This window comes from Brachionichthys hirsutus, chromosome 7, assembly GCF_040956055.1.
Source record: "Brachionichthys hirsutus isolate HB-005 chromosome 7, CSIRO-AGI_Bhir_v1, whole genome shotgun sequence".
NCBI lineage: Eukaryota > Metazoa > Chordata > Actinopteri > Lophiiformes > Brachionichthyidae > Brachionichthys > Brachionichthys hirsutus.
The window spans coordinates 10,752,396-10,768,151 of NC_090903.1; the positions used below are offsets into that span (position 1 = coordinate 10,752,396).

At 40.9% G+C, this 15,756-nt stretch overlaps 2 protein-coding genes across 2 annotated transcripts in view; both read left to right on the forward strand.

Moving 5' to 3' along the window:
• ank3a (ankyrin 3a) overlaps positions 1-4,602 on the forward strand; it is a 65,218-nt gene extending 60,616 nt beyond the window's left edge. The window contains exons 48-51 of the mRNA XM_068741721.1: positions 37-120; positions 261-364; positions 1,501-1,590; positions 2,613-4,602. Coding sequence (XP_068597822.1) covers positions 37-120; positions 261-364; positions 1,501-1,570 — 258 coding nt within the window. The 3' untranslated portion in view covers positions 1,571-1,590; positions 2,613-4,602. The remainder of the gene's footprint in view (positions 1-36; positions 121-260; positions 365-1,500; positions 1,591-2,612) is intronic.
• A 943-nt stretch (positions 4,603-5,545) lies between these two features.
• Positions 5,546-15,211, forward strand: LOC137895644 (coiled-coil domain-containing protein 6-like). The gene is made up of 9 exons (XM_068741135.1): positions 5,546-5,800; positions 6,800-6,949; positions 9,031-9,159; positions 10,131-10,234; positions 10,525-10,685; positions 11,413-11,569; positions 12,063-12,163; positions 12,864-12,985; positions 14,013-15,211. Exons 1-9 carry the CDS (start codon positions 5,546-5,548, stop codon positions 14,208-14,210), a joined length of 1,377 nt encoding a protein of 458 aa, XP_068597236.1. The 3' UTR covers positions 14,211-15,211.
• Positions 15,212-15,756: the final 545 nt, after the last annotated feature.

A 15,756-nucleotide genomic window follows, 5' to 3' on the forward strand; every position in this document is an offset into this window, starting at 1 on the left:
TGCCTTTTTTCACGTGATAACCATGACCACTTGCAGGGGGAGGAAGCAAAGAATATCTCAGGCGAGACTATGACAGAGGAACACTATGTGGACCAAGACGGTAACCTAATCAGTAGAAAAGTAACGTATAATTTCAGATCCTCGATAACTCTGAAATGAACCTAAACCCACAGAGAATGAATTGATGGGGTATTTTTTAACATAACACGATAACATCAGATTCTTTTCCTCCTTTTTCAACATCCTTCTACCCTGAACAGGTAATCAGAACGGTTATTCGGAGAGTCTCTACTCCCACACCAGGAAACCAAGGTGACAGGTATCACCGAAACCATCAGAAAAGCCCCATCTTCCAGAAAGATGGGTCAGAGGTTGGCATGACGATACCCATTTAAGTGTGTTCTGAGAACGCATTGGTGGTGGTTGTGGGGGCGGATAAGTGCTTATGTGGGGGGTGTCAAACGTAAAAACTAAAAAAAAAAAGTCTCAATCAAAATGAGGCTGTAATAACAAAACACATTTATATCTTGCATAAATGATGAACCTCATCCCAGTGTGACCCCACTGGCAGGTCCACCAGTACAAAGTCATAGTCTGTGGTCAATGCCTTGTTCAAACCGACAATGCACATTTTCTAAAGCTTAGAAATAGCTTCTTAAACTAAAAAAAAGTGAAAAGAATGTTTCCACTCGTTTCATGTCAGAACATGATGTCCTGGGTTCAGATTTGCCACACAATGTAAGCTGCGTGTCGCTTCTCTGACACTGTGAAACAGCCACATACAAAATAATGACATAAACTTCATCATGGCACATAAGATAAGATATTCCTTTATTAGTCCCCGAAATATGAGAAAATAAAACCCACTAAAGAAACAGATCTGTGTTAAAGGGACATCTCTCAGATTACATGCGATAAAATAAAAAAAAATAGGATCGGTTTGATTTGATTTGGTCAGGTTTTCTTCAAGCATCGCAGATAATTCTATGATAATATCTGGATCAACTGGAAGAACCCAACTGCCCAGATTCCTTTTCTTGTTTGGGCAACGAAACAAAATGAAAAGCATTAATGCCGCCGTTGGGAGTGCGTGTTGTGACACCATGTGGCATCCATTGTGTTTGCTTAACAAAGGGGATGCTGACTTTGCTCCTGACTCTGGTTTTAATGGTATTTTTGAAATGTTTAACAGATTAAACAACAGTGTGACTAATGAATGCAGAGCGTCTGCTGTGGAAAGTCAATTAACAAATATTTAGTTTTCCCTCCCATACTTTTAGACTTCTTTCAGCCATCTGTTTGGTGTGGGGTTTTGGCCTAGAATTTAAACTATGCTGAGTGATTTCTAGTTTTAGATTGCTGTGGACTTTTGCTTTCTTGTTTGTCTTATTGTGCCGTTTTCAGGTGTAAGCATTGGATTGCAACTTGTTTCCCTCCTTCGGAAAAAGAAGATTACAGCTCGTTGCTGATATTTTTGTGCGTATTTTAAATTTTCCAGAGAGGAGAGGGATCGAGGAATAGCAGGCGAAAAGATGAAAGAAGATCAGGGGATAAGAAGTTTCACTCCTAGAGATGCCTGTGCTCTTTCAGGTATGGTTCTCCACTCTTGTTCCCTGCTGTTTCCTCAGTGTAGTTCCTTGTGCCATGTATCTGTCTATTTCAGTTTTGCTGTTTATAATTCCGCTCTTCTCTCATCCACATTTATCTTCTTTGTCCTCTTTATACTAGAGCAGGGATCTCAAACTCAAGGGCCATTTGCAGCCCTCAGGATGATAATTTGTGGCCCGCAGGAATTGAATTTTTTCTCAAGAATGTCTTTTGAGTTTTCGATTGTTAAAAATGCTGAAAAGAGGGTAATGTTTAATTTTTTTCTCGAAGCCACTTTTTTTTTTACGAAAATTGGAAAAGTAAGATATGCTTGTTTGGGGCGAGAGGTTAAGCCGCATTCATCTTTCTTTTTTTTGTGGAATGCCTGATGTGGCCCGACCTCACCCAGACTTTGCCTCCTGCGACCCCCCAGGCAATTTCCTTTGATATGCACTTTTGCCATACAGTCCCTCTTTCGCAGTAACACAGACACGGTGATGCAAAAGCCTGACTGCTGATGTCCCAGTCTGGTTATTCTCCGGCAACATTTGTGCCCTAAATCTGTGACAATGGATAGCAGCAGGTGCTGTTGGTGACAAAAACACACCTCAGCAGTATGTTTCTTCACAGATACACCCTCCAGTGCCTGTTTTTGTCCCATAAATCCACAATTCACAATAGCATTCCAGCACCCAAAGAGTCTGCCCCCCCCCCGGCCAGACCACTAATCCTTACCGCTGTTCACTCCTATTTTGTTTGAAGTAAACCTTTTGTTCTCTACAAAACTGACCGAAAAATAATACAGGTACATTTTAAATATGAAAATTGTCAGTATGGCAGCACCATATTAACCCATGGATTGCCAGGTCCATAACAAGCTGTCATTGGGTCATACAAGGAAAATCAGGTGCTGCTGAATGAATATCGGCTAAACACTACTGTTCAGCAATCAGTGTACTACATACATAGTAAGGGTTACATTAAATGTATTATAGTATTTGATGTACTTTGTGTCTGTCTTACAGATGAACATGAACCAAGTTTGATCTCTCCTGGGAATAAGCCTCATTTGAAAACTCCAGCCAAGGGTCCACTCTACAATTATCGGCTTCAAACACAGTTTTCACATTAGAGGGGTCGACCCTTCTGACCTCCGCATGAGCATGAAAAACTCACCTCCTCCCTATCAAAGGGCAAGGAGCTTTTTCACTTTCTGACTGTGATGGACCCTGGGGCAATGATTTTGTTTCCTGTTTTGTGTGAAACAATATGTGCCATTGGTCGACTGTGGGGTTACTGAGGAGCATCGTTTGTTGTGGAAATGAAAACGACTCATTTACAGACAGCAACAAAGGTGCAAACTTTGACCAAAGATGGCACAAGACCTCAGTCCACATGGTGGGTGAGAATGACGTAGAGACTCAATAACACAAAAAATCTCATGGAACACTTCTGATCCAACTTCAACACTCGCCTTATAGTTTTTTCTTGAACTCATTGTTGATGGGATGCAATTTTGGGGGCAATTTTTTTTCTTTCTTTTTAACCCTTAATTAAACTAACAAAAAAGCTTTTGTTGTCTGTATATAAAATTGCAATGTGTAAAAAAAAAAAAAAAGTTTCAAAAGGGGTAAGTTGCTGGTTGAGAAGATGACGAGAGCAACCTTTTCAAATGCTTTTAAAATTTATTGAAATGGTTCCACTTTTAAAGATTTTAGTGTAACTCACAGGTTCTTGTATAATTAATTCTTAGAGCAGGTATAATCTTTGTACATGATGAGGCTGGTTTGATTTTAACCAAGGAAATTTTGAAGAAATACAATTTCAACAATTCTCAAGAGTGGGAATGCACCTAATCCTAGAAAAAGCAGCCTTTCAGAGAGCTATTATTATATTTTCATGCATGCTGTTCACATTATTTTAAGTACAATTTTTACAACTTTGCAAACACTCTCAAAATGTAAAACCCTTTATCTGTGTGCACAATTCACCCTAACATCTGTCACCGGTTTTATATTTAAAATCTTAAAAGGATGCCATTAACACATTTATCACGATGAGATGAGGATGAAAAAGGATCTTGAGCATCTAGAGGTGTGATGTCTTGTCTGTCTACGTGAAGCAGGAGGGCAGCTTTTGCTACAAGAATGAAAAAATCTGAATGTCAAAACATTAATAAGCTGGCTCACTGTAAAATTATAACTGTATTGTGCGTATTGGCTATAAGGTGCAGAAGTCTCTGTTAGATTGTAATCACTTTAGCAGTGTGTCCATTTGGTTTTTCTCATGGCTGCTGTGATATTTAAGAAAGACTTGGGCATTTCATTATGGATTTGTTTGTATTTCCTTAATTTAAAAACTACTCATTAAGGTTTAAGGACTCATAAAGACATTATTTGATTGTAGCTCTAAATAGCATATTGTAACGAAAACACTGGATGGTCAAAAACAATTATTTAAACATTAAATAAATTGTGTTCAACTCTGAAACTGTGTGATCTTTTTAGGCTTCAGAGTCTGTATATGCAGTGTTGAATAGAATTGTTTTCACTTGCCCATTGGCAAATGTTTACTTCACATAACATTAGGAATTATCTTTGTATTGGTTTTTATTAGATACCCATGTAGTTCAAGTGTGGCGTACTACTGGGGCATTGGCTCAGTATGCGGAAGTCTATGCTGTGGATATGTAACTTTTTCTTTTGGAGGGGAGGGGTCAAATTCAGTCAGGTAAGGTGCTGTACCACATCCTGTTGTGCTACTATGTCAATCAGGGTAGAGGATCCTTTGATATGGCTGAATTGTCAATTTTGTTTATGTGTTTTCAGCTGAGTAGATTTTTTTTTGATGTACAATTCTTACTAACAGAGTGAAGCCATTGAAATGTAACTATTCTAGCACTTTGGTTATTCAAGGTCTTTTAGAAGCTATAGCAGCGATGATGCCACCACAAATGTTTCAAACGTCTTGTAAAAAAAATCTCTCTAAAAATGCAAAAAAATAAAAATGCATTAATTTCACAATAAAATTGCATTTGTTCTTGTCTTTATGATCTTGCACATTTTAATTACTGGTATGTAAAAGTTGTAATGGCAGCAGGATTAGTGATGCCATCACGGATTGTGCGTCTTTCCCACTTTTGTGGGGAAGAGTCTCTTTGACAACTTTATGTAACAAACCTTTTCTATGAGAGTATAGTTGACCATTGACAAATAATTAATTGACTGCATTTGTCTAACATTTTTATAGAAAGTACCATTAATCTCTCGTTTACACACACACATGCTTATACCGGTACTCATATTTAGACCTCGGTGTCATGCTGAAGTACACTTTAGAATCCAGTAAAGAGATGCTGAGGATTTTGACCACCAATCTGAACAATCTACTGTATATTCTGAGCCATAAGCAGATCATGATTAATGATTAAATGGAAAAAATCATTTCAAAGAATTCCCATCAGGTTGTTTCTTTATGGGATTTATTAACAGAGCCAATTTTAACTAAATGCTTCATTCGGGTGATGAGATATATGCAGCGATTGTAGCGATAGTAATAGAATTAACATACACGTGTGATGCTGTCCAATTTAATGATATTTGTTTAGTTTTGTTTGGTTATCCTTCTTCTAGCACCCTGGTTATCAGATGTGTAACCCTATATTTTTGTCACGACTTTTTTTTCACAATATTTAAGATTATCGAGCATGTAAATGATGATATGGGCCCCTTATAAAAAAAAGGGTTGAACAAAAAAAATTATTTCGAATGAACGAATATTATTACCGAGGATGCATCATGCGATACTGGCGACATCCGAGTGGTGGCGCCATTACTACGAGCGTACGCAAGGTCATCCGGCTACTGTCGAGTTTTGCTGTCTGCGCTCCTGAAACGCTGCAGCTGCCGTGACGTCATCTCCAGTCCGCTCCTCTCTACCCTGTCGCACACACACAGCCATGGCGGACAGCGCGAGCGAGAGCGACACCGACGGAGCGGGGAGCAGCTCGGCCACGCCGATGTCGTCCTCCGCGTCGAATTCGGGAAAGCCGAGCGTCGTCATCTCGCAGTTTCGTCTGGAGGAGCTGACGAACCGCTTGGCTTCGTTACAACAGGAGAATAAAGTTCTTAAAATTGAGCTCGAGACGTTCAAACTCAAGTGCAAAGCCCTGCAGGAGGAGAATCGGGACCTCCGCAAAGCTAGCGTCACCATTGTGAGTATCGTTTGCTAGCGAGCTAGCTAGCTAGCTAGCTAGATGTCAGTAAGTTAGCTACACTCAGTGCTAAGTAGTTGATGTCGACACATTTTATATGTTTTTTCTAAGAGTTACATTTCTTGGAACGTAACATGCTCATGTTTTGCTAGCTTAACTAACATGAGCTAATTAGCTATGTTGGTCCTTTTACCAGCATGCTAACATTGGCTAAATAGCTGGGCAGCTATTGCCAGCTAGTTTGCTTTGTTTTGTTTTGCTTTGCTTTGTGCTGCTAATCCTGACGAAGGTTAGCTCACCAGTAAATGGTGTTTAAAAATAGGTGTGCGCCTCACAATTCAAGCGACTGCACCGCGAGAAGCTACTTTGCTAGCTGGTTACTTTAGTAAAGGGCATTGTCGATACGTTCTGTCCTGCGAGGATACGGTAACGGGGAAAAGAAATAACTCTTCCGCAGCCTTGGCAAGGACCGATCCTTCACGTGTCTTCATGTTCGGTAAATGGGCGCCAGCTTCATAAAAATGTGAAAACGATCTGCTGGATTCATAGGAAGTATGTAGGCCAAACTTAGCGTGCTCACTGAACGCCTTAACGCATCCTGAGCCAAGCTTTGTAAATGCCTGTTTAGGTCACGTTGTACTTTATTATTGTTTTTGGACAGTTGACAATTTCTCTCAGCTTGCTTTGACATGATTTAAATCTAAGATCTGGGAGGAATAAGGACTAAAAATAAGAGACTGGTGTTAGCAAGGAAAGGCGTATCATCACACTGTAATGCTAGCTGTTCCAGGCTTCCTTATTGCCGCCACCCCCGTTTTATCCTCACCTGTTACTGCAGTAACTCTCCTTCAGGGACAAGTTGACTCCTTCTTCGGTGCACATTTTTCAATCGATTGATTATATGATTTAGTCATGTTAAACGTATGCGTCCAACAATTAAAATGAGCATACTATTCGCTGATGTCTGTCTCTACCACTTCCTTTTCTTTTCTTTTATAGCAAGCGAGAGCAGAGCAGGAGGAAGAATTCATCAGCAACACCTTGTTCAAAAAGATCCAGGCCCTCCAGAAGGAAAAGGAGACCTTGGCAGTCAATTATGAAAAAGAGGAGGAATTTCTCACCAATGAGCTGTCAAGGAAGCTTATGCAAGTGAGTAGCAGTATAGTAAAATAGAATCGAAAGCCTTTATTGTCATTGCATAGTGGATATACAACGAGATTAGGAAAATGCCAATTTCGTTATTCACGAGTTTGCAGAGAATAGCCTAACATAGAACTGTCAACCTGTGACTTTTCGCTATCGAATATCAACCTGAAACAAAGATGCTTTATTAATGGGCGACTAAATTAGGTGCTTGCATTATACAGTATTGTGAAGTTTGTTCAGCTGGAACTGGGCGCTGAATTCGTATGTCTCCATGTTTGAGTGCAGAGTAGACAGTTCATTGTCATTATTAAATGCATTTGCCTGAAGCCTTAAACAGACCAAGATGACTTCACTGTGCCTGCTGGTTGCTCTAAATGGAAATCAAATTTAAAGAAAGAAAGTCTTCATTGGTTATTATATGTTGCACTTTTACAGTGCAAACACACAATGAAAATGATTTTACTCCTGTCTTTTTTTGGTTCAGACGTTTGTTGTTTTATTTGTCCCAACTGCAGATTGCACAGCGCGTGCATACGCTGTCATAGTAGCTAGCGGTAGACTGACTGATTTGTGAATGTGTAAAGAAATGGGAACCTGGTAGTACCTCAGCAGACCCTGCTTAAGGTCATACAGATGGGTTGTTGTTATCTTATCTTCTCGGTTAACACAAAACAGACCTGTGTAATACGTGTGTGTGCATGGGCATGTGTTATGTCCTTGCGATTTTAAGGAGAGAAATGAGTAATGCAATATGTACCGGTAATACTGATGTGATTATAACAGTTTTTTGCTCATGCAATTTCTCAAAGGTGATTTGCGAGTTTTCAGCTAAATTTGTATGCATTCAACAATGTTAAACATTATTTCTTTTGTGTGTGAACATACAGCACTCTACGGCATTGTTTGTTATGAACTTGCCGCTGTACTCTTTCCTGTTTCACTATCAAGAATCACACATTGCACTGCAGACAAAGTGAGCGATGGAGCTATTGTGTCGTACGCCGTTGTTTGGTAGAGGCACTGATTACGTATTAACCGCTCCTGTGTTATGTGGACTATCTCGTTGCTTTATGCTCGGTTGGTGCCGTGTCGATTTGTGCCACGTCATTCAGTTGATTTTATAGAGTTTGTTATTCATAGCAGGTCTCCGCAACCTGTGTCTCATCTGCTGGTGGAAAAAATGAGAAGATTTTTTTTTTCTTCAGTGAATTTATAAAATGCTGTCATGGAAAGTCAATACGACATTCAGATCGTCGGTCTGTTGGAAACGCTGTAAATTATTTACGTTTCTCAACGAGTAGGCCTGTGTGAATTATGCACCCCCATTCATCAAATGGTATGACCTGTTCACTGTCAATTTGATGTTAAAAATGTATCCTTCATGATGTCTAGGGAAGAATCAGGTAACAGGTTTCAAAATATTTTGTCCCAGTTTTTTAATCATGCATGAGATGATGAAAGTACTAATAATCACCATCTGCTCCCTTTTTATATGCAGCATGTACACAATAGTGTATTTCCAGCAACTGCTACGTGAAGGACAAAAGAACCCAAATGAGATCAAATGTATTTGTGTCAGTTAGAAGAAGAATGATTTGACTGGGTGTGGCAGATGAAAAAATACTGAGCATTTGACTCCGTATGATCGCATTCATGTAATTCAAAATACATTAGGACAGTTATTTTGAGGTGGTTTCTGTTGGTAACATCATGGAAAATAGTATTTTTCCATCTCTCGTCTTTTCCTATGAATGAAATTGCATCCCTTCACATAATCTGTTTTGAGTCATTGCTGAGACGCGCCCTAACTTTGTATTGGTCAGCAGCCAAACTTGATTATTAGATTGGCTTTCTATTTTACACGGTTCCAGCTTTCGTAAGTCCACTAGCATTACGACATTAACTTCCTGTTTTGTTGGGCTCTGAGTGTCCGATGAAAATGATCTGACACCAGTTCTCGTCAAATTCTTGTGGTCGAATAGTTCTCATGTGACTCATCACTGAATCTCCTTTTGTGTTGCCGTTTTATCCACCTCCTTTTCTTTTCCTCTCTCTGTGCACCACCCACCCCATTTCCATCCAAGCTCCAGCATGAGAAGGCCGAGCTGGAGCAGCACTTGGAGCAGGAACAGGAGTTCCAGGTTAACAAGCTTATGAAAAAGATCAAGAAGATGGAAAATGAAACCATCTCAAAGCAACTAACCCTGGAACAGGTATGCTTAGTGTGGTATGCAACAGACCACTGAACTTCTGTGTCCAATTGGTGAATTACAAAAGGTTCAGGGTCGCTAATTATTCTCACTGAATGTTAGCTGGCATTAGCATTTTGGCTCGTGGATTCCCCCCCCCCCCCACACACACACATGCATTCTGTTCATCAGTGCAGCATCTGTACATCAAGGTCACGACAGTCACAGGAAAGGTTTCTGGCCATATCCCACCCATTGATGCACAAATTCAATCTAAAACAAGTTATTAAAAAATGAACTGCTGAAACGGTTTTATTCCGGGTCACTCTGACATTAAATTATGCAAAAACCGCTTCCTTATAATTATTCATCCTGTAACTAACAAGCAAGAGGGAAGGTACTGACCTGGTTCCTCTAATCTTTGACAAACGCCATTGATTGTAGAGCTCTTGGCTGCTGGGTTGAAGATGTGCACGAATCGCCCTCGTTGCTGAATTTGTCACTTGTTTCTGTTGCATGAGAACCAGCTTTAGTGACCAATTGTAAATGTGTGCATAGAATATGACTCACTAATAGAATGGGGGGGGGGGGGATTGACCGGAGAACATTGAGAAAACCAATTCAGACACAGAGAGAAGATGCAAACTCGATACAGAGAGGCCATGTTTTAAATGGATTGTGATGAGGCAACAGTGCTGATCACCATGCCACCGGGTGTGACCACATAATGTCTACAACAAAAAAGAACTTGATTCTACTACAAAATGCATCTATTTTATTTCTCGACTAAATGCTTGTGTTGCTAGAATACTCCTCTAATCACTAGAACATCTATTTCACTTTGACCTCCCGACGAGAAAACAAAGACGCTTCGATCCCTGAAGGACGCTGGGTTTGTGGTGCGGCGTATCTCTACGCACTGCCATGAATGCTTTTAGACGGCAGTGATTTTTGATTTCTAAACACCACTTTCTGCTCTTCCTTTTATTCATCAGTTGAGGCGGGAGAAGATAGACCTTGAGAACACATTAGAACAAGAACAAGAAGCCCTGGTGAACAGACTGTGGAAACGAATGGACAAGCTGGAAGCTGAGAAACGGTGTGGGAATGCTCGCATTAAGTATTCACTGTCTCTGTCTCTAGTGATGATGCATGTTTTAGAATCTTAATCCCATAATCTCAGAGTCACACCTTCAATTTATTTGGAAGTGAAAATGTGTCTTATTAGAATAAGAGCTGGTGCCCGTTAAGGTCGCACTCACAAAATGTTTTAAATCCTAATGATTTTTCATGCAGATTTGGCGAAGGCGGCGGATGCCAACCTCATCGCCATGCCTATAATTAATGTTGATGATTTATAGTAATCCTGCAGTTTGTTTTCTAAAACAGAATCCTCCAAGAGAAGTTGGACCAGCCCGTATCGGCGCCTCCCTCCCCAAGAGACGTATCCATGGAGATTGACTCGCCAGAGAACATGATGAGGCATATCCGCTTCTTGAAGAATGAGGTAGAGAGGCTTAAGAAAAGCCTGCGCACCACGGAGCTGCAGCGTAAGTTCCCTCTGGACTTGTTACGTGATCCTCAGTAGGCAGATGTCCTCAAATTTTCAGGGACTAGAAACCGATCCAGTGAGATTCACTTTGCACCCAGACAGGGGTTGGCTTCCACTTATTGGAACAGTATGCCTCCTGGCTTCATTTGACATAGTTTGCATCCTCGTTGCCTCCCATTGGTTGTGGTTGTTTTGTCATTATTTTTGAAAGGCTTATCCATCACACTGTGTGTCTTATTTTCATTTGTTGTTTTTGGTTTGTATATATTTCTGACTATCAATTTATTTTATTTTTTTTGTTTAAAGCCAATCTATTGATTGAACAGCATGTGAACCAAATATATTAATATTTCATGGCAACATAGACTTCTCTCCCATCTGTAGAAAGTTGTGACACAGTCTTAGTTTTTAGATAGCTGGTGTAAATTTTGATTTATTTTGGAGAAATCAATCGAGGGCGACGGCTTGAGTTGAAACATTCTATTCAGATTAACTGTCTTCGCTTACTTTTTGCCACTAGAGGGAGCTGTTAGTCCAAAATTTCATGCTGGTTCTCACACAATCAGATTTAGTTGCTTTTTGGAGATCACTGCAGGGGTTTGCTTAGATCTTATTTTGATTGGGAGGGTTAATGTACTTTTACGCAGTAGTATGTGCTGATATGCAATCTTCATGTATACTTGATGATCTCTCAGCTGTCCTTTGCTTCGTATGTCCCCTCCCAGACACAGAGAAACGTGCCCAGTACATAGAGGAGGAGCGACACATGAGAGAAGAGAATATCCGCCTGCAGCGAAAGCTGCAAAGAGAAATGGAGCGCAGAGAGGCCTTGTGCAGACAACTGTCAGAGAGTGAATCCAGTCTGGAGATGGATGATGAAAGGTAGCGCATTGGGTACAGAGGGATGCAGACTATTCTAAATATTTCTAAATTCCAATCCTGCCTGTTGGGTTGGATTCAGGAAATAGCCGCCAAGTTTGCTTCAGCCACTCGTGTAAACATGGAAGAAAAGTTACCCTGACAGTACATTCATTTAGCCAGATTTGTGGTGTCTTAATGTAACAAAACGGATCTTAAGCCGATGACTGACTTATTTTCTTTGAACAAACACAATGATGGTAATCCTTTTATTCCTGTCAGCCATTACCCTAATAGCTCAGACACCCAACTGGTACCCAGATGGTATCTCAGTGCTTTCTGAAATCATTGCAGGAGTGTTTGATGATCTGATGTACAATCATAAAACCACTCAAACGAATCTTTGAATAAAAGCTTTCTGGGTGGGTTTATTTCCCATAGCCTAAGTCTAAGTCATTCAGCGATGGCCCATTTCTGATCTGATTTTTTTTCCCCATACTGTAAATTTCATCCTCAGGTACTTCAATGAGATGTCTGCCCAAGGGTTGCGAGCAAGAACTGTGTCCAGCCCCATCCCCTACTCCCCCTCCCCCAGCTCCAGCAGACCCATATCACCTGGTGGGTACTTCAAAGATGGCCACTGCTCTTTTTATAGTACAATAATCAGCAGTGATAATAATAATAATAATACATTTTATTTGTAAAGCACTTTACATTTGAAGCAAATCTCTAAGTGCTACATTAAATATATCAATTCCTACCTTGTATCTTTCTTTTTTAGTAGAGTAAAAAAAAAAAATTTTTTAAACTTTATGAAATTATCCATTAAACTATAGCATCCGGACAAATCTAGAACAAGCAATTCATTGATAATTATGTCTTGTAAAGGCACGGATGGTGAGTTTCCAATGACCAGATGCTAAGGTGCTAGCCTATCCATTAGGCATCAAGCCTTCCTTTCACTGTCCTAACCCAATAAACAAAAATAACCTTTAGCCCTGAGGCTCAGAAAATACGCATCCTAGGTTTTTTAGATTGTCATAATAAATGACTGCACTGCTGGATTTTAAATTTTTTTTTTTTTTCTGTCATTCAGCAGGATTTCAAATTACATCCAAAAGATTTGTTCAGTGAGAACATGGACCCGGGGTTCAAGAGCACCTCTGTTTTCACTGCTCAGTTTGTCTGGTGCAAATATTATTTACCTGTTGCTCCAAGTCTAAGGAGTCCTGGAACTCGTGCCAAGTAGAGAGGAAGTACAGCTTGGAACAAAAGAGTCGAGAGATTGTAAATTCTCTACGTCGGGTCTCTGTCGCAGGTCTCTCGTACGGCAGCCACACAGTTGGGTTTACCCCTCCAGCAACACTTTCCAGAGCTGCCATCTCCCACTATAACACCCCCGCCCTGCACGTCCATGGAAGCTCCTCTCACGGTGTGGCGGTGAGTAACGTACGACCACACCTCCGTGGTCATCAGGATAAATATTGACTCTTTTAAGGTGTTTTCCAGTTTTCCTTTAAAAAAAATAATAATAACAGCACATCTGATGAGAGAACATCATTGATCAATGGATTATTTCCAGTAGCCCCGTGGATAACCCGTCGTCCAGTCGGATGTTATGTATTTGTCATCAGTGGGAATTGAGCGAACACACATCTGCATCACATATTTGTACCTCTTCTGAAGTGGCTAAGCATAAGAAAGCATTTGTTTGTCTGCCAGCGGGCATTGAGTCATTGTTTTTGGAGCAGTAGGCTATCGCCCAAGAAAGAATTAATTCGAGGGTGAGCTGGATTGAACCTGACCTGCCTTAGTGGAGTTCTGAACCGTCTCCCCATATTTTATTCCCGTTATGTTCTGGTAAAACCTGTTACGACTGATCTATAGATTATAACAACACAGCTGTCTGCACAGTCTGTATACGTGACATTTTCCACACAAAGCCCTTTTTGTTTTCTACATGAACAAATATCTCTGGCTCGCAGTAAAAAGGGTCTCCTGCTGGTTTTAACAAGTTTGGCTAATTGAATAAAATAAATTCCCGGGCACAGTCAGTCAAGCTTCTAGAACATGAGGGGTTTTTTGCTTTCACAGATTGCTTTGAATTATTTTTTAGAGTTTTTTTTTTTTTTCTTCTTCATATGATGGCGCAGTCTACATCTCTCCCGTCACCACTGGGCCCACCGTGAAGTTTAAACGGAGGAATTACTGTCTGGGAGATTAGTTTTTCCTCTAAAGCGCTTTTTCTCTTTTTCAATTCGTCTGACGGGAATTTCAGTTTTCAGGTCATGACTAAACATCTCAGTGGAAGAAATGCCGCTGTGATTACCGACTAGCCGTGTTTCCGTCAGTGGTTAATAATATCAGCTAACAAGAATGAAAGCCTTTTTTACATTCAGGCATTCAGATTTACTAGCTGCAGGGATTTACCCCCCCCCCCCACACCTTCTCTTTCTCTCTCAAACAGAGGCCGTCTCCAAGAAGAAGCGCCAGTCCTGACAAATTCAAACGTCCGACACCCCCACCCTCTCCCAACACGCACTCGGGGGCCCAGCAGGCTCAGCCTCCACTCCCCCCACCAGCTCAGCCCATGGTTCAGTCCATGTCGTCCCCGGCAGCGATGTCGCATCACGCAGCAGCACAGCAGCCTCCCTCCCAGCCTTAACGCAACACGCCGTCGCCGTCTCTGCGCATGAGCAAGCGCCCACTGAAGGCCACGATGCTACCGCAGCAGCAGCTTCCATCATGTGCAGCTTTGGAAGTTGGGCGTCCAAATCTTTACCAACTTCACAAAAGAAGCAGCTTCAAAAGTTATCGAGGGGAAAAGAAGAGGAAGAGGAGGAGGAGGATGGCAAGCCCTCGGCGAAGCTTAGCCACACGCCAGCTCCAACACGTGGCGCTACTTAACTACTCTTAAAAGGAATGGATGGACTAAAAAGAATTGATTTTGCATTTGTAGACCAATGATCTGTTTCACCTTTTTGTCCCGTACATGTTTTTTTTCTTCGCTTGGGACTTTAGCCGGTTGGGGTTGTTGTGGCGCTTCTAAGCACAAACAGCACATACAGAATGTTTTGTGGTGATGTCGTCTGATAGGACTCTCGGTTCATCGGATGGATGTTTGGCTCCAGGAATGACTCGATAGATGGATCGATTTTCTCAATGCCTATAATATGACACTCGATTGCAGCATTGTCCTCTCCTCTTGCTCACCCCCCCCACCCTCACAGCTTCGATTAGGTCAAAGGGCAGTGTTATAGAAAACTACCCTGAGTTTCTCTGTTGTTAGGGCACTGATCAAACAGAGCTTGCACCGGTTATATTCATCTCTGGAGGCATTTAATACTCTGCTGCTCTTCAGGCAAAACGAAAAGGTTAAAAGAAAATGCATCAAAGAGGACAGACACTGGGACATAAACCACAGATGAGTGTCACCTTTTAAGGTGCTTAAAGATCTAGTCAGAGGTGTTGCATCTTAGTCATGTCCTGCGCTGCTCTAGTGTATTTTTAAAAGCTTCTATCATCATCGTGGATATTCCTCATCAGAAAAAAGTCAAAAAACAAGACATTATGCTCTTTACACTCGATACACATACCGCTAAAACATTCTAAATGAATGGTACTGTTGATTTAATTTCTATGTATGATTAAAGCTCCTGAGATGACCGTCCTGGTTTTGTCACTTTTATCTGTAGCGTATGCTACTTGCTCCTAATGAGAGAACTACGATTGGATATGTTCTTTGGAACTGCTTTAAATAATGATCCCAAACAGAAGACTCGTGAATTCGGTCAGTCTTATCTTCACAAAGTGAATGAAGTGTGAACGGACACGAGTCTTCGTGCATAAGTAACGCATGAAGATTAACTTTTACTTGCCTTTGCTGGGATGTTTCCTTGTGGTGCATCATGACGTCCTGCTAAATCCAAAAGCGGTTAATGGAGAATGATTGTTCCTTAAAGGCCTGACGTTTTGGATCGCAGCGATGCAACTAAAGCAATGACCTTCCAAAAGAACGGTAAGTTTTATTTGAATATGTCTCAGCCTTCTCTATAAAAATAGGACTAAATATTTCATGTTTTACTAGTGTAGTTGGCTACATGGAGGTGTTTGGGGAGCCACATACAGAAATGTTCCACAGAGGAAGACTAGATCCCTCCATCGTCCTTTTATAGTGTCTTCGGATCAGACTTTATTCATCTCTGCTTCCT